General features: G+C 34.0%; 1 protein-coding gene across 2 annotated transcripts in view; it reads left to right on the forward strand.

The window, feature by feature from the left end:
• The window catches only part of LOC107163263 (sushi domain containing 2 mesh), a 16,955-nt gene continuing 348 nt past the window's right edge, over window positions 1-16,607 (forward strand). Inside the window, exons 1-16 of one of the 2 annotated variants that reach the window (XM_015510589.2) lie at window positions 1-580; window positions 3,318-3,925; window positions 4,047-4,184; window positions 4,266-4,434; window positions 5,092-5,203; window positions 5,283-5,428; window positions 5,517-5,710; window positions 5,808-5,953; window positions 6,617-7,031; window positions 7,105-7,252; window positions 8,486-8,812; window positions 8,995-9,131; window positions 9,250-9,379; window positions 9,491-9,784; window positions 9,920-10,102; window positions 12,510-14,814. In XM_015510589.2, coding sequence (XP_015366075.2) covers window positions 121-580; window positions 3,318-3,925; window positions 4,047-4,184; window positions 4,266-4,434; window positions 5,092-5,203; window positions 5,283-5,428; window positions 5,517-5,710; window positions 5,808-5,953; window positions 6,617-7,031; window positions 7,105-7,252; window positions 8,486-8,812; window positions 8,995-9,131; window positions 9,250-9,379; window positions 9,491-9,784; window positions 9,920-10,102; window positions 12,510-13,123 — 4,221 coding nt within the window. In that variant the 5' untranslated portion in view covers window positions 1-120 and the 3' untranslated portion in view covers window positions 13,124-14,814. Of the gene's footprint in view, window positions 581-3,317; window positions 3,926-4,046; window positions 4,185-4,265; window positions 4,435-5,091; window positions 5,204-5,282; window positions 5,429-5,516; window positions 5,711-5,807; window positions 5,954-6,616; window positions 7,032-7,104; window positions 7,253-8,485; window positions 8,813-8,994; window positions 9,132-9,249; window positions 9,380-9,490; window positions 9,785-9,919; window positions 10,103-12,509; window positions 14,815-16,397; window positions 16,534-16,607 lie in introns of those variants that run through there. The other variant, XM_015510590.2, reaches the window with a different exon arrangement.

Consider the following 16,607-nt stretch of genomic DNA (forward strand, 5'->3'; position numbering starts at 1 on the left):
CGCGTGAGGCTACATCATCAGATACAAGTTTTATGTGACGATTTTTTTAGCACACGGCCGACGGCTTTTGTAGATTGCGGTCGCATACCCATACCTACCTAAAGTTACCTCTTATACCGAATGGCGAATAATTGTTGTTATTATTTAGCTGCGTGCTTAGCACTATACGCGTGTTCGACGGTCGCTCAAAACAACTTTAACGATCCTTACGGCCAACAAAATGTTCAACTACCTTATTGGCAACAGGCCCAGCAAAGGCCTCAGGACATCATCGACCAACAGTTCAGCCGTCCATTCTACGGTTTCCAGGAAACCCAACGACAGACGCAGCAGCAACAACAACAACAACAACAACAACAACAACAACAGCAACTACAACAACAGCAACTACAACAACAGCAACTACAACAACAGCAGCAACGATTACAACAGCAGCAGCAGCAACGATTACAACAGCAACAGCAACAGCAATTACAACAACAGCGGTTGCAACAAACGCGATTATCACAGCAACAGACGTCTATGCGAAATCCGAATTTAAATCAAAATCCAACATTTTTTCAGGGGAGACAAAATTACAGTAAGTTACAGTTATTTTTCCTTTTTACATAATATAAGTACGCATACAATTTAAAACATGTTATTTCAATATGGTTACGTCGTAGTGCACAGGCAGGGCGTAGGTATATATGGGAACTACATGCAGAGAGGAAGTATTAAAAAAATATATACTTATTGACTATTGTTAATGCGTTAGTAGATTATTATTTAAAAACTACAAGTCGAATGACACAATGAGTTAGGTGAGGCTAAACCGGGTGCCATGCCACTTAGATTAATTGTTATATAGGCAAGTCGAATATTATTATTATTATTAATGATCCACTAGGTACCTACCTATATTCTAATGGAGCAAACACTATTTATTTTTATTCAATTTTCAACGTGGATCCAAAAACAATCAATTATAGTACCTACTACACTATAAAATATTATCGTGTTTCCTCTACAGACATTTGAACAAATTCATTTGATAATCTAGTACCCATCATATTAAAAAATTCAATCGAGACTATTTACAACGTTTTATTTTAAAATATTGTAGTTGAAAATAATTTATATTACTTACAGCCTAAATATTATACAAGATAACTCAATATAATAATATTATGAATTCTGATTGATATTTAACATGGATTTGATATAATTTAATAATAAAAAACTGTAGGACTTTATGATGCCTAACGATTAATGAGTTGCATTTTCTATATAATATATAATATTATACGGATAGTTAATAAATACCTATATATTTTAAAATCAAACAACAATTGGAGTGTCAATTTGAATTTTGGAAACAAAAATAACATTTAGTCTGTACATCGCACCTAATTCATGTGAATTAAACAAAATAACTTCAAACTGCTAGGTACATATAGGTAATTCAATTTTTTCTAAGAGAACTCGCGTATTCTAATGGAATAAATTTGTTCAACTTAAATGAAATTTTTTTATTACACACTTACACTTGTAAGCACTATATAGTATATCGATTATTGTACAATACCTATTCAACAAAAAATTAAACACAATTGCATTTTAAACAAAATTACCATCACATGAAAAGATAAATTATTTAATAAGAATGAAAATACATGCAAAACTAAGAGAAGAACTAAACATAAACCATGACCATGAGTCATAGCTCATGACATCGGAACAAGTCTTGATCCAAATCCAGACAGCGAAGCACCATACATTTTTTCAAAGCTTCACAAATTCTCCAATTACTATAAGATTTTAAAATTAACAACTATAATTATTCATTTTTATGTACTTTATATATTATATTTATTTTTGTTTTTTCTAGTATGATATTTAATGTAATGCTAATAGCTTCAGATGTCGAAGCAGAAATTATTAATAATTTTAAGATAAAAAAATAAATATTTTATACTAAATAGTAAATGGGTAACTATTTAATGTAATGTATTGTTAAATTAGTTAAGAGGTACTTATCGAGTAATATAAATTTTGAATATTACTTTTACGGCCATAATAAACATAATATTATAACGTCTGTAGCGGTATACTGCTATTAGTACCTACTATTATAGCAGAGTATTATTATTTTAACATACAAATTACTTGCCACCATTTAAACATTACTTAAAATATGCTCTGTACTCTGTAATTACTCTGTAATTAATACCGAAAATTAGTATATATTCAACACGCATGCGCCGTGCTTGGAGTGCCATGTGCACATCCTCCCAATAAATTGATGTGAATACTTTTGGAAGTTATAACTAGATTTCTCGGGTCTTATCTATATTATTTGTAATTGTCATACAATATTATTCTTGGTTTGTATAATATAATACTACCTATATATTTAAATATCTGAAACATGTATATTATATATTTAAATTTAATACCAACGAAATAGTATGATATTATTATTATAGTTCCAATTATGAGTTCCAGTCAAAAGTTTACATCAGTTGAGTAATATTGATACTATGTGTGATTAATGCGTAATTAGATTATAATATACGAGTATATAGTAATGTATATGGTGTGTCATATAGTTATGTTTCTGTTTATCTCTAAACATAAGCTCACTGCTCAGTAAAACTATGAGTATGACGTAACCATGACAAATTCCATCACTGAAAACAATACGTAACAGATTTTATACTTAAACCGTTTCCTGTTGTAGTTTGTATTTACACAGTGACAAAATCATAAAACACCTAATATCCTATTCCCGTGTCTTGGCTATATCTACACTTTTCAGTGTATTTACTTTTATGCTACCTATCTAAAAACGTGGCTATGATTCAACTTGTCTATCATACTTATACATATTGATTAATTATTTTTATTAGTTCATAAAATATTGTTAACCCATACCTACTTTTTATCATTTACACATGATTATAAATTATAATAATATTGAACGTTTCTTAAGCATTTCAAACTATACTACTTACCTTTGCGTTTTTAGATTAACTGTTAAAATATCTGCGGACTGACTCATTTTTATGAATAATGTATATATATATGTAGGCAAAAATTCGAAACTGATATAATTATTATATACATTAAGTATATAATTATACGTAGCTTTACCGAAAAAAAATGTAACTTGATATATAAGTATAGGAATTAAAAATGTTAATACATAAGAATTATTAAGTGCCTATTTCTTACTTTTATAGTTTATTAAATACTGTACTATGTAAACTATACACAACACACAGTGTATATACCCACTAAAATATCTATATATTAAGCTTAATTTTATATTACAGATAGTTTCGCGTCCAGATATGCACCTCCTACTTTAAGACTGCAAGCGGGTTCAGCTCCATACGTTTTAACCGAAGAGAGATTGGCGGAAATCCGAGAAGAGTTCATGTACTGGTATTTCGATAGAGGCGGTGATAACGACCTAGGAGACTATCAAACCGACATACATGGATCTATGCCTCAGATTCACAAAAATTTTAATTTTCAATTACCGTTCTTTGGCTTTCGATTCAACTACACTCGGGTGTCGATGAATGGTTATTTAGAATTCAGTGATCCACCGAAACATTACCGTTATCCGCTGTCATTTCCGATCAAAGAGTGGCCGAAAAGAAACGACCCTTCCTTCATCGGCATATTCTTCAGCAAGTGTCGGATTGGTTCACTTAGAAATGATGACATTGACCGACGCAGGCCTGGAGTTTATTTCCGCATGGAGAGGGATTTGCAGGCTAGAACCGATCAATTCGGAGTGGAAATGAGAGAAAGATTAATGTGGGATATTCGCGAAGGTGTAGTCGGTGCTGACTCGTTCGTACCCAAACATTCAGCTATTATTACGTGGAAAAACATGTCATTTGCCGGAGGAATTGACAATTCCCTTTACAAGGTAAACTTCACGAGCAATGCGCAATAATATAGATTTATTTAATTATTGAGTGCTTCGTAGTTTTATTATAAATATCACTAGGTACCGGCTCGAAAAAAAAATCATTTTTTTTTAATTTCAGACTAATACGTTTCAAATGGTCTTAGCCACTGACGAAGTATTCACTTATGCCATATTCAACTACGCAGACATGCAATGGACTAGTCATACAGAAGCCGGTGGTGATACGACTGGTGGCGAAGGGGGAGTGCCAGCTTTTGTGAGTTATTTGAAAAATCTGTTTCAATGTTTCTATAATACCATGTTGAAACAATATTTAATAATTATTATTATGCTTTAGGTGGGATTCAATGCTGGCAATGGAACTAGGAGTTTCGAGTATTATCCTTATTCGCAAAGATCGACCATTAGAGACTTGGTAGGTCGTGGTTGGGCGAATAATTTTCCTGGTCGACATATATTCAGAATCGACGAAAACATTATGTTAGGAACGTGTAACAAAGATATCGGTCAGTATATCAGTTGTAAATAGTAATTTAAAAATGTATTTAATATATACTTTTTGTAGAGTAGGTACAATTTTGTTAATGCTTTTAAAGTTTTTAGTTATAAACTTAAAAAGTGAATACTTAAATTTATTTTGAAATTCGATATTTTTAAGTGCCAAATTTTTGTGCAGAAATGTGTTTGAAATTTCATTTCTCGTGCATAAATAATAACCCATATATATTATATATATAACTTCAAAAGAGAATATTTTTAAAAGTTTAAATGTTTAAAGTATGAGCTTTTGAAATATACCGAACTGTATAATATAATATGTAATATTTCTTGTATAAATGAGTGATTGTTAGACATTATTTATTCGAAAAGTGTTCATCTATGGGTACTTATAAAATATAACTTATAATTCTCTATGAAATTACATTTGGTTATTTCAAATGATGTACAACACGTTATTCCAACTAATATGATCAATTGAAATTTTAAATCATGATTCACATACCTAATTAGTAATTATAACCAAAACGTTATTATTAAGTAAATGTCCGATCAATCATCTGAAAATCAAAATGATATCTACAAAAGTATTTAAATACTTAATTGATGACTTAAGTCCTGTTAAAAGTTTCTAAGATATAAAATATGCTTTGCGGTGTGTATAGCTGGTACGAATTTGCCGTTGGTTTTCGCACCGGAAAGTGGCAACATGTTGGGCGGTACTGTCGTCAACATAACCGGACCGTGCTTCGAGCCCGGTGACAAAGTACGATGCAAGTAAGTAACTCGTTTTTAATTATCTATCGAATTAAGTTGAGTGAAATATGATTCAAGTATTTTATATAAATCACTTTAGATTTGACACAGAGGAAGTAGTTGGCACCGTAGTGAATAGAAACCGCGCGGTTTGCATCCAGCCGTTTTTGATGGCCGAAGGTTATGTAATATTTGACGTGGCAATTGGTGACGAAAAATACAATTGGAAAGGGAAATACTTTGTGGGTATGATGATATCGGACGGAAATATGTGTTTTTATGTTATGTTTGGTTTTGTTCACATACCTTATGTCTCTTTCACATTTTCCTACAGAGACTCCAGCCACGGCTACCGAAAGAATTCGGTTCCAAGACGCAGCGATACGGGAAAGAAAACCTAAAGAAATAAAAATTACGTGGGAAAAGCAAAATCTTACTACGAATTTTGACGCTCAAATACAGATATCGCTTTACGGTTATAGAGAAGTAACAATCGCACCAGAACTCGTATTCATCGATGTCATAGCGGTAAGCGATCGTTTACCCATCATAACCTGTATAGGTTTTCATATTTTCGTTTCAATTAATTATACCTGTACAATTTAATTTTGTTGTATACGAGTAGACAAATATTCCCAATTCGGGTGAATACATCATAAGTCCGTCTACTTTCGAAGACCGCGACAACGTACAAAACCTAGATTTGACGTTTGGATTTTTGCAAATACAACTGTCCAATCCGACGACGTACTCCGGCATATCGATTTCTCCGTAACCGTATTTTTATTTAATAATATAATATATTTTTATACTCGTAACATCGTTCAAACGAATTTGGTAAAAACGGATTAACCGTATTGCATGTGTGACCATGAAGTGGCCTGCTTCTTGTCCAAATAACACCGCGGGTCAATTGTGTGTTAGATAATCCCAATTTTTAAGAAATTGTAAATTTATTCTTAGGATTTTTGGCAATCTGTTTAAAGAGCTTTCAAAATTACCTTTGGGGCCATATCCATACTACCTCCCCCCCTATCTTGACCATATTACATCTGAACGATTTTAAGTTTAGAGCTTAATTTGTGAGTAACTATAAATTCCTCATAGCTAAGTCGTGGCCTATATAAACTTAATAAAGAGACTAATTTCACACTACAGCTCCTCTCCTTATAGAAATTAAGTTCTACAACTAATAATTCAGGGAGAGGGGGGCTAGTGTGAAGATAGCCCAAGTTATTTTGATTGTTTCTCCGTACCTATATAACCTTATAAATTAGTAAAATAAATTTACAATAAAGTACGTATACTTACAAGTTGAGCTTTTAAAGTTACGAATGGCCCGGTATAATTTTGACTAGCAGGGGCAGGGGTGGGTCAACTGCACACGATTAGTTTTGACGTTCACCGTCGTTACTTGTGTTGTTATACATATAGGATACTGTGGAGCAAGCCCGTGCCTCTGGGGTGGTATTTCGCGCCGCAATGGGAACGGTGGCACGGGTCTTCTTGGCCCGAGAAACTCTGCGACAATTGGATTAAGAACGATAGGTATCTGAAAAACTTTGCGGCTGAGATATTCCAGTGCCCTTGCACGCTGGAGCACGCGCTCGTCGACCGGGGCCGGTTCTTGCCCGACGCCGACTGCGACCGGGACGCCAACCCTCAGTGTCTGTACAACAAGGGTGCCGTGCACTGTGTCACGACCGGGGCGCCGAGCATGGAGGGTTCGGAGCAGCAGTGTTGCTACGACAAAAACAATTACCTCATGTTGTCTTACGACCAGCAGTGGGGTTCGAGGCCGCGGAGGTCGCACAACCTGGGATTCTTGCCGTGGACCGAAGCCAACAAGGTGATTTCCGACGGAAAACGCCCACATATCCGAACAGAACGATTTCTAACCACGAACAATTGACGGTTTACAGGTACCGACGCTGTCCCAGTGGTTCCACGACATGAGCCCGTTTTTCCCGTGTTGCCTGTGGCAGGAAGAGCAGGCGGTCGGCTGCGAAACTTACCGTTTTGAACGACGTCCGTCTCAAGATTGCGTCGCGTATCAATCGCCATACGTGGGTGCGTAGAACTGACATATTGTTACTATAATAGTATAATACTACGGGTAAAATAGTAGGTACCTCGTCGAACTGGTCGATGATTTGAGTCAAAAATGAATTAATTATTGTTTTACGCTCTATTATCCGCAATACTGGTTCGTATCGAATGAACCACGTCGAAATTCTCACCACGTTTGCCTTTCACTGGCTTTCAACAGTATCATACATTAATAATGGCTCATATGCTATAGCCTGTAGTAGGTATACATTCGAATAACATGTACATAACAATAAGGTACCTTCCCTATAATAGTATAGTACAATAATACCTATATATATAATGCCTATATAGTATACATATAATAAGCAGTATATAGTGTAAACAAATATTAATTTTAAAGGCCAATAACCTTTGTTGTTGAGACTCATTTAAAATTTAAAAAAAAAATAAGCAGTACCTATAATGCGAATATCGGAATATATGATAATTTATAGTATCAAAGATTTGATAATTAATATACAAAAGTAGGTATTAATTATTAATAATGTAGGGGATACGTTATTTTTATGTATTTTATTATTGGCACAAGAAATAAGTACCAACCAAATCGATACTTATGTTTGTCGGAAATCGAAAGATACGATAAGATTTGAAAACAAAATGCAACCATACATCTGAAAACAGTGAAAACATAAACGAATCGAAACTAAAATAAAACGAATCCGAATACCTACATCATATCGCAAATGTAAAAATGCATAACTATCTAAGTTAAGTGAATATAACCGATGTGTTGATGTGATACCATTGATCGCGTAACTCGTAGGTTTTAATCAAGGTGTGGTGTTATCACACGATATTATTGTTTTCATACACATTCAAATATTTTATCGACAAAATTTAGGTAGTTTAAGAATATTCTGCATTTTAAATAAGAGAAAAATGTATTCAAATATAATTACAATTGTGAAAATCATAAAAGTCAAAAATTGGATTTTACATAAAAATTGCCCCAATTCACTTGGTCACTCTATAGAACCCTACAGGTGGTGTCGAGCTGACGCAAACATAATAAAATCATAGTATTAAGGATTTGTGTCTCATTGTTAAAGTATACATATTTATTCAGCTAATTACGTAATAATTCTAAAAGTTATAAATTAATAATTATCATAAAATTATAACTAGACATCGATCATATTAATATACAAAATATATTACATACCAATAACCTAACCTGATATATTACAGCTACCGTCTTTGGCGATCCTCACGTGATTACTTTTGACGATCTGGAGTACACTTTCAATGGCAAAGGCGAGTTCGTGTTGGTTCACGTGGATTCGGAAAAGTTCAAATTCGACGTGCAGGGCAGATTCGAACAGTTACCGGACAATATATACGGTCCGGTAAAGGCCACAACGCTGACGTCCGTAGTGTCTCGCGACAATACTTCCACCGTGATTGAAGTCCGATTACGGCCCAGAGAAGCCCAGTGGAGATATAGAATGGATGTTTTTGCCGACGGTAAACGAGTGTATTTCGACAGACCGGCGTTGAAGGTGCAACATTTTCACGGTAAACTTTGAATATATTATTATTATTATTTATTATTATCATCATCGCCGTTATGCATCGGTGTTAGCATTAGTGTGTACGGCGGTCGAAAGCGATTATCTGAATCGATTATTATTTATCGAACCGTTGTTTACCTACCATCATTATGCAATAATATATAATTTTTTTAAATTCGTTTCAAGGAGTGACCGTTTACGCACCTTCCTACGTTTTAAACCAGTCCGAAATCGTGGTCATGTTTCAGTCTGGCGCTGGGTTGGAAGTGTTGGAAAACAAAGGATTCATGACAACTCGCGTGTATTTGCCCTGGCAGTTTATTGTAAATATTTAATTACTACAATTAATCCATTCCAATGAATATAATATATGGTCGCTACCGGATAAAGAATAGATATACACTTGTGTATTTTTATTTTTATTTTTTTTTTTAAACGTAGAATCGAACCAGAGGATTGTTTGGTAATTGGAGTTTTGATCAGTCCGATGATTTTACCCAACCTGATGGCACAATAGTACAACCTAATACGTTCGATTTCGAATCAGTACACAAACAGTACGCTTCAAATTGTGAGTTATATAATATTATGAATAGTATAACGACGATATTTATTGATTTTATTAACTATTATTCGTTATTTTGTTATAAAAGTATGTTATCAATTATTATTTTTTTCTCAGGGATATTAGAAGACAGAGACGAAAAGGACAAAGGCGGTGCATTATTCTTCCGGGAATACGGACGAACGGCTAGTTATTATGCGAACCGAACGTTTGAGCCTGTTTTCGAGCCCACGCCGGAACTCATTATACCGGCTAACCGATCTTCTGACATACAGAAAGCCAACGAACTTTGCGGTGACTCTTACCAATGTAAATACGATTATGCGGTCAGCCTCAATAGGGATTTGGCTTTTTACACGTTGCAATATCAAGACGGGTATGTCAACACGAAAAAGATGAGCAAACAGAGAGGTAATATAAATAATAAATCTTAATTTAGAGTCACACCTTACCAATATACACACCTATATTGGCTACCTATTGGTGGATTGTCTGATGACAAATAATACATAATATTTTTCTTACTTAATATGCATTGTTGTGTAGTGATATCGTGTGGAGTATTGGAAACTCCACGTTTTGGACGAAAAAGTAACTTTTTGTTTGTGCCCAACACCAAGGTGACGTTCGAGTGTAATCAAGAATTCGTATTGATTGGCGACCAAAGAAGATCTTGCTCGTCCGACGGTAAATGGGACATACCGGAATACGGGTACACGGAATGCTTGCGTAAGTGCCAACTATTGACGTTTTTAACTCGTGATAAAAATATTAAACGGTTGGCTTTCAAGTTAAAACAATCGTATGTAGGTCGTCATATAATTATAGACAGTGATCTAGAGGGCCCCGGCTAGGAAATACATTGATAGACAATATTCTTAATGTTTACATTATGTTCGCCATTAATTCGACGAAGTGTTTGCTTACGCATGAACATTTTAGATCTGCTCAATTTCTTTCATTGCAGTATCTACTTACATTAAACTGTTTTTTTTAAATTAAAATTAAAAGTTAGTAATCTATAGATACAACCCGGACAATATACAAAATACATACAATAAACATAAACATATAGGTATTCTATACATTTAATTTTACTTCAAATTGAAAGTCTGTGGGTGTAATCATTTTTATTCATTAAAAAGAAAGAATAAATAATTCTATTTATTGATAAGTGACTAGTGAGTGCTGGGATTTTAGCGGTTTTGTTGATATTAAAGGCTTACAATATTTGAGTGTTTCTTCATCTACAACGCGTATTTTAAGACTTTACATCAACTTTTTTTAAACAGTATTTTAGTCTACTGTTTACACATATATAATAGGTAGGTAGATACGATAATGCAGACGATACTTACCATTTTTTTTTTTTTTTTACTTACCATTATACTTACATTGTTTGCTATAATAGTATTAACTGGGAAATTATACAATTCGAAGAAAGGAAATTATTTAGTCATCACTTGGGAAAAATTTAATATGATTAGACGTTACCGATATCTTAGCGTAAAAAAATCTAACAAATAAAGTTTTTATTAACCTAACCAACCTGTTGAATGTTTCTATGATTAACGTATGTTTAAAATACCAGAAAAATTTAACGTATATTTGTTACTATTCGCTTAGCAATGAAATATTATAATCAGTGGAACATTGGCAGGGAGCCAGGGAACCCTCCAAGCGTCTAAACAAGTAGCAATATTTTATACCTTATTTTTTCTTAGATTCCTAGAGACAAAATGGTCATTTTTATTCAATAGATCATATTGTAAAAATATTATAAAAATATGCTATATCAAAAAAATTGTCCATATATAAATATATTTTTATTTTTTTTGAGGAGGGCTAATCTTGCCTAACCACAGGGCAAACCTCCCTGAATACGTCACTGATTATAATGATATAAATTGCTAATATACTATAGATATGTAGTACATATAGTCATATTGACAAACAATTATTGACATTTAAGTTAGATACTACTGCATTTGTAATACGTTCTTGATTTATGATTATCTATAAGCAAAAAGTCTTATCGACTTGAAATTTAATATCTCGTAGGCTACAGTGGTTATTATCGCGTTGAATGTTTCTGGGGTTTAACCCCCTTTAAAATATTGTCTTTATTATTATTGCAATCTAACTACGAAACATATAATATGTGACATGACATCAGTGGCGTATTTGAGGGAGGCGATTGCAATCGTTTTTCCACGTGTTTACAAATTAAAACCGTCTCTATACTACAATAATAAAATGGCAAAATTAAATCATCAAATAAAAAATTTAATTTGATGAAAATGTAGGTTTTTGAGTTGTATAATATCTTTAAATACCTGATACTCTAGATAGATGGGATTTTGATCACTATTCAGAGGTATTCGTAGATAGTTTGTAGTTTTTCATAAAAATCGTCCGCTATTTGGAAGGGAATAGAGATAACAAATTTTTTTTATACGGAATATTTTAAATCACACTATAATTTTTACATATACGCGGCAACAATGTATACTTAATTAAACATGATTTTTAAGAGATGAAATTAATATAGAAAAAATAAATTATTAACCATTATTAATTATACAAATAGGTAAATCTTTAGGTTAATTTTCCTTATAATATGCAAATTAATAATAAAATAATTCAAATACCGATAACTTGAAATATAAAAGTAACATTATTAAAAAAAAAGAAGGTATGAGAAGTTTTAAAATAGTTAATACATTTTGCAGATTAAATTATTTGACTTATAGATTATTCTCATTTAAAACTGATAAACGAAACAATCACAACTATAAAATTTAAGGAATACACACAAAATACTGGATGAAAGTGTTATTAGTTAGTAATCACTAATTAGTATCTATTACCTATACTCGTATATATAATATCATAAAATACATGACGCACTTGGAATCCTTACGTTAAGGGGGGGGGGAGGGTTCACTGCAGCATACAATTTAAATATTATAATTGTCCGCCACCTCTGAGCTTAGCTTATCAGATACGCCACTGACTGTCACCGATACATGAAACCATTATAAAACATGATATAATAATATTATTACAATATTATAAAAAATTCAATAATACACAATTTGAGAGTGATTATTTGATGTGATGGCGTGGTGTAAAGGTCACATCGAGTACGAGTCGCGAAGCGCGTGGACGACGATCGCTCTGATTGCGGGCCTCATGGTACCGCTTCTGGTAGGCATTTGCTGCGTGGTGTCGCAAGTGTACCGGCGCAGCGGCCGGCTGAGCCTGCGGTACCAGTCGGCGCGGGCGGCCAAGAGACGCCACTCGGTGCTGGCCCTGAGCACGGTCGACCTGTCGTCGGTGGGCGTGGCGGCCAAGAGAAACGGGCGCCGCGGCGACGACGGCGAAAACGTTGGCGACGGCGACGGCGAGTCGTCCACCGACGAGGATCCGGTCAGTTCGGTGCCCAGCTCCACGAACCCGCGCCGATCGTACGACGCCGTGTACCGGACGCACGAGCCGCTGCCCGGCAAACCGGAAGTGGACTTCGACCACGACAAGGTCTGGGACCTGGACGCCGAGTACGAGGGACAGCTGGACAAGGTGGACAAGAGGACGGCCATTTACGTGCCTGGGTCGCCGACGTTTCCAGAGCCGCCACCGCTTCAGCCGATGGAGCCCGAAGCGGGCGCATCGTGGCGGTCGCCCGCCGGACCATCAGTGGCGGTCCAAAAACAGATTTTGCCGTCCAGATTCAAAGACTCGTTTTGAATATAGAAAAATAATCGTTTTCTTTTGTGTGTATATGTGTGTATAAAAGGACGAAATTTCATTCCAAACATGAAACGGCGGCGGTACTATATAATAATACAACATTACCTAATAATAGTATGATCAAAAGATATAAACAACAATGATATTGCATTATTATTATTATTATCGGACTCGTTCATGCGTGTGTACAAAATTTAATGTTATATTATAATATTTACGCAAAGAGCCAAAGACGAACACTGCTCAGTGGTCTTAAGTCAGGGTAATTTAATTTAATTTAATTTAATTTAATCAGGGAAATCAATCGGAATCCGTTATACGACCCTCAAACTCGTTAAAATTCAAAATTTCAACACCCGATACACGCGTTAAACCAAAATTAATTATTTCAAAAATACCTTAATATTAATTTTATAATAATGTGATATTATCATATTTTAATTTTAATCATCCCGGTCAAATCGAACATTTTATTTTTTTATTTTAAGCATTTTGCGATAGTAATATTATGTAAATATGTATAATAGGTATTATATGTAATTTGGATTTTGTAATTGATGTTTGATATAAAAATTATTTTAAAAACGATTGGTATCAATAAATTTCCTCGTTATCGAATCGTCATTGTATGCTTCGTTTCATCTATTTGTTCGGTAGTAGTAATCAGTAATACTTTAAAAATTTAAAATATTCCAACGAATATCCTAAAATCTAAATGATTACATTGAACATAGTATTATGTAATATAGACATATAGTTTTTATATTAAGTTTTTGCTGAACTACTTAACACCCGTACCAACGGTTATGAGTTCGGCGAGCGCCCAAACGTTTGTGTAAATATTTTATTTCGGTTCGTTTGAACTCCCGAATCGATGACAGTAGCTGCACAATTTTGATTTGATTATACACTGATAACATACCTGAAATAGTGTTATGTCGAGGCTCCTCTCCGGCCACGTCGTTCAGATAATTAGGCGAACCACATTTACACTTTAAATTATGATAATATTTAAAAAAAATGTACACAACAGTCAACAATATATATAGGTATTACTATAAAAAAAATTCTCTTCTAAATTTTTTCTTCGACAACCGTAAAATTTCAATAATCATAGCAATCCTAGCGAGTCCTGCTCAGTCAAATACAACAAATTGTTGTGGCCAATTACATAGGCGGAGCCAGCCTTCACGTTCAGGGGGTGCAAATATTTTTATTCCTCCACCTCCAAAAACAAAAAAAAATTAAATAAAAAATTAACACTATACTTTATTATATTCATAATAATATTACATCACAAAAATAATTATATACAATGCCAATCTCACAATATCTGCATACAACGTTTGTACCTACTCCACACTAAATTGTCTGTGCGTTTAGGGGGTGCCACCGCATACCCTGCACACCGGCCCCTGGCTCCGCCTATGGCCAATTATCTTACATTTGATTATTGTATTATATTATTTTAAACCTCGGCAATCATGTGGAATGAAAATTCGGCTTTCGATATTTTCGTTATTAAGTATACGTATATAATGTGTATAAATATTTTATCATAATATTGTTTATAAACACCAATTGTAAATACGTTTTCAATTTTGTATGACTATTTTACTGCGATTGAGCACCCATGTATGATTTAACGATTAAGTTATTTTAATTAAATCGCAATCATTTTCATTTCACATGAACTGTGTTTTGTTTCTTTTCAAGTATATATATATATTTTATTTTTTGTACATTTGACACGACGTTAGCAAGTTGTTTATAGGTATCATCGCCAAACGAATTTTATCTTAAAACCAAAAATAAAATTATCTCTAAAATGGTTTATTTAGGATAAATGAGAAAATATGCAAATAGCTTTTAATAGGTTATAAATTTGCGATGGGAATTGACTGAGTTCTTCAGTTCCACATTCGTCCCATCCGTGCAAAGTAACAAATTGCCAAATGATCCCCAAAAACAGGAAACAATAAAAACCACAAATCAGAATTTACGATACAATTAAAATTTCACAATAAACACAATAGTATATAAAGTATAAAGCTATAGTCTTTATATACCTCTCTAACTTTAGGGTTCTCGATTGACTCAGAGTGATGAGTACGCGTACCTATTAATTTCTTATATTTACAAACAGATGCCAACTCTAACTGATGCGAGTGCAAAGGGCTTTTTATCCGCAGAAACGAATAAATACGATTAGCAGATCACGTTTAATTCCGTTGGTTTAAAGATTATAGTAAATCGACCTATTGTGAACCTTGATGGTAAGAACATTATCTGTGTTTGTATGTGGGTTTTTTACGATAACTTAGTTTTTAAGTGAGTTATGAGCATTTTTAATTCACGCTTTTTTATGTACGCAAACTTGCTACAAAATTGAACTATCGTAAAAACCTACAAACATTGATAATGTTTTTAACACCAAGTTTCGTAATAGGCCGATTCACTCTAATTTTTAAACTAACGGAGCTAAACGTGATCTGCTGAGCGTAAATTTTCAATGTTATGCACTTGTAGGACGGAGACAACAAATGGTTGTGTATAGCGTCCTCCTAATGTATTGGAAACTATACCAATTGGAACGATTCCATAAAAAAACGAATATTCCCATTATTATAATATTATGTAGAACTGCACCGTGCAATCACAACTACGATTTAGGTATATCATCGTTAAACAAATGTATTATGGAGTCGATAAATATTAAGACAAGTGACTGCACAAATATAATTTCGTTGGGACCTAATCAATGAGTATAATTATTAGTCATACTAGTCATTACTATTTATAAATGTAGTGGGCAAATGGATAAGCATGAAGTGGTGGCAGTGGTAATAATAAGAATTCGGGATTAATATTAGTAGACTTTAGATAAACAAACGAACAAAACGGTGAAAAAATACATACTCCTATAAATTATTTTTAAATATATAATTTTTGTTCCGAAAAATAATTAATCTTAGTGAATAAAAATCTCAAAATAGAAAAATATCGTTTTTTGTACTCTCTATATCCAACGATGACGGAAAAGTATAAAATAATATATAGGTTAGGTAGTAAAAAAAGTTTCTTATCGATCGTCGTTCGCCGCACTGAGTATAGATGACCAGTGAGTCAGGTAAATGATTATTGTCCGGGTGGTGCTACCGCTGCGCAACTTTTTCGATTTCTCAAGCGAGTGTTAAAATAATACTATAATATTAAGCGTACACGCTACAAAATAAAATGATTAATCGCGCTGTCGACACTCGCGCAACAGGTCATCAAGAGTTTTCGTCGAGGGCCCTGGTGAAGATCGTACCGATCATGTTGCTCCTGTTGGGGCCGCTGTTCCTCATTCTGGTATGCGTCGGTTACCGGGTGTTTGTCAAGACCAAGAAAGCACAGGCAAATAAGTGAGTACCGTCCTCAGCACCAGACCCTCCAGACCCACCCACAAACCTTAATCGGGCGGTGGAGGGGCAAATCA

The sequence above is a fragment of the Diuraphis noxia genome, unplaced genomic scaffold (genome assembly GCF_037042655.1).
Source record: "Diuraphis noxia isolate RWA-SAM2 unplaced genomic scaffold, SU_Dnox_SAM2 contig0003, whole genome shotgun sequence".
NCBI classification, from domain to species: Eukaryota; Metazoa; Arthropoda; class Insecta; order Hemiptera; family Aphididae; genus Diuraphis; species Diuraphis noxia.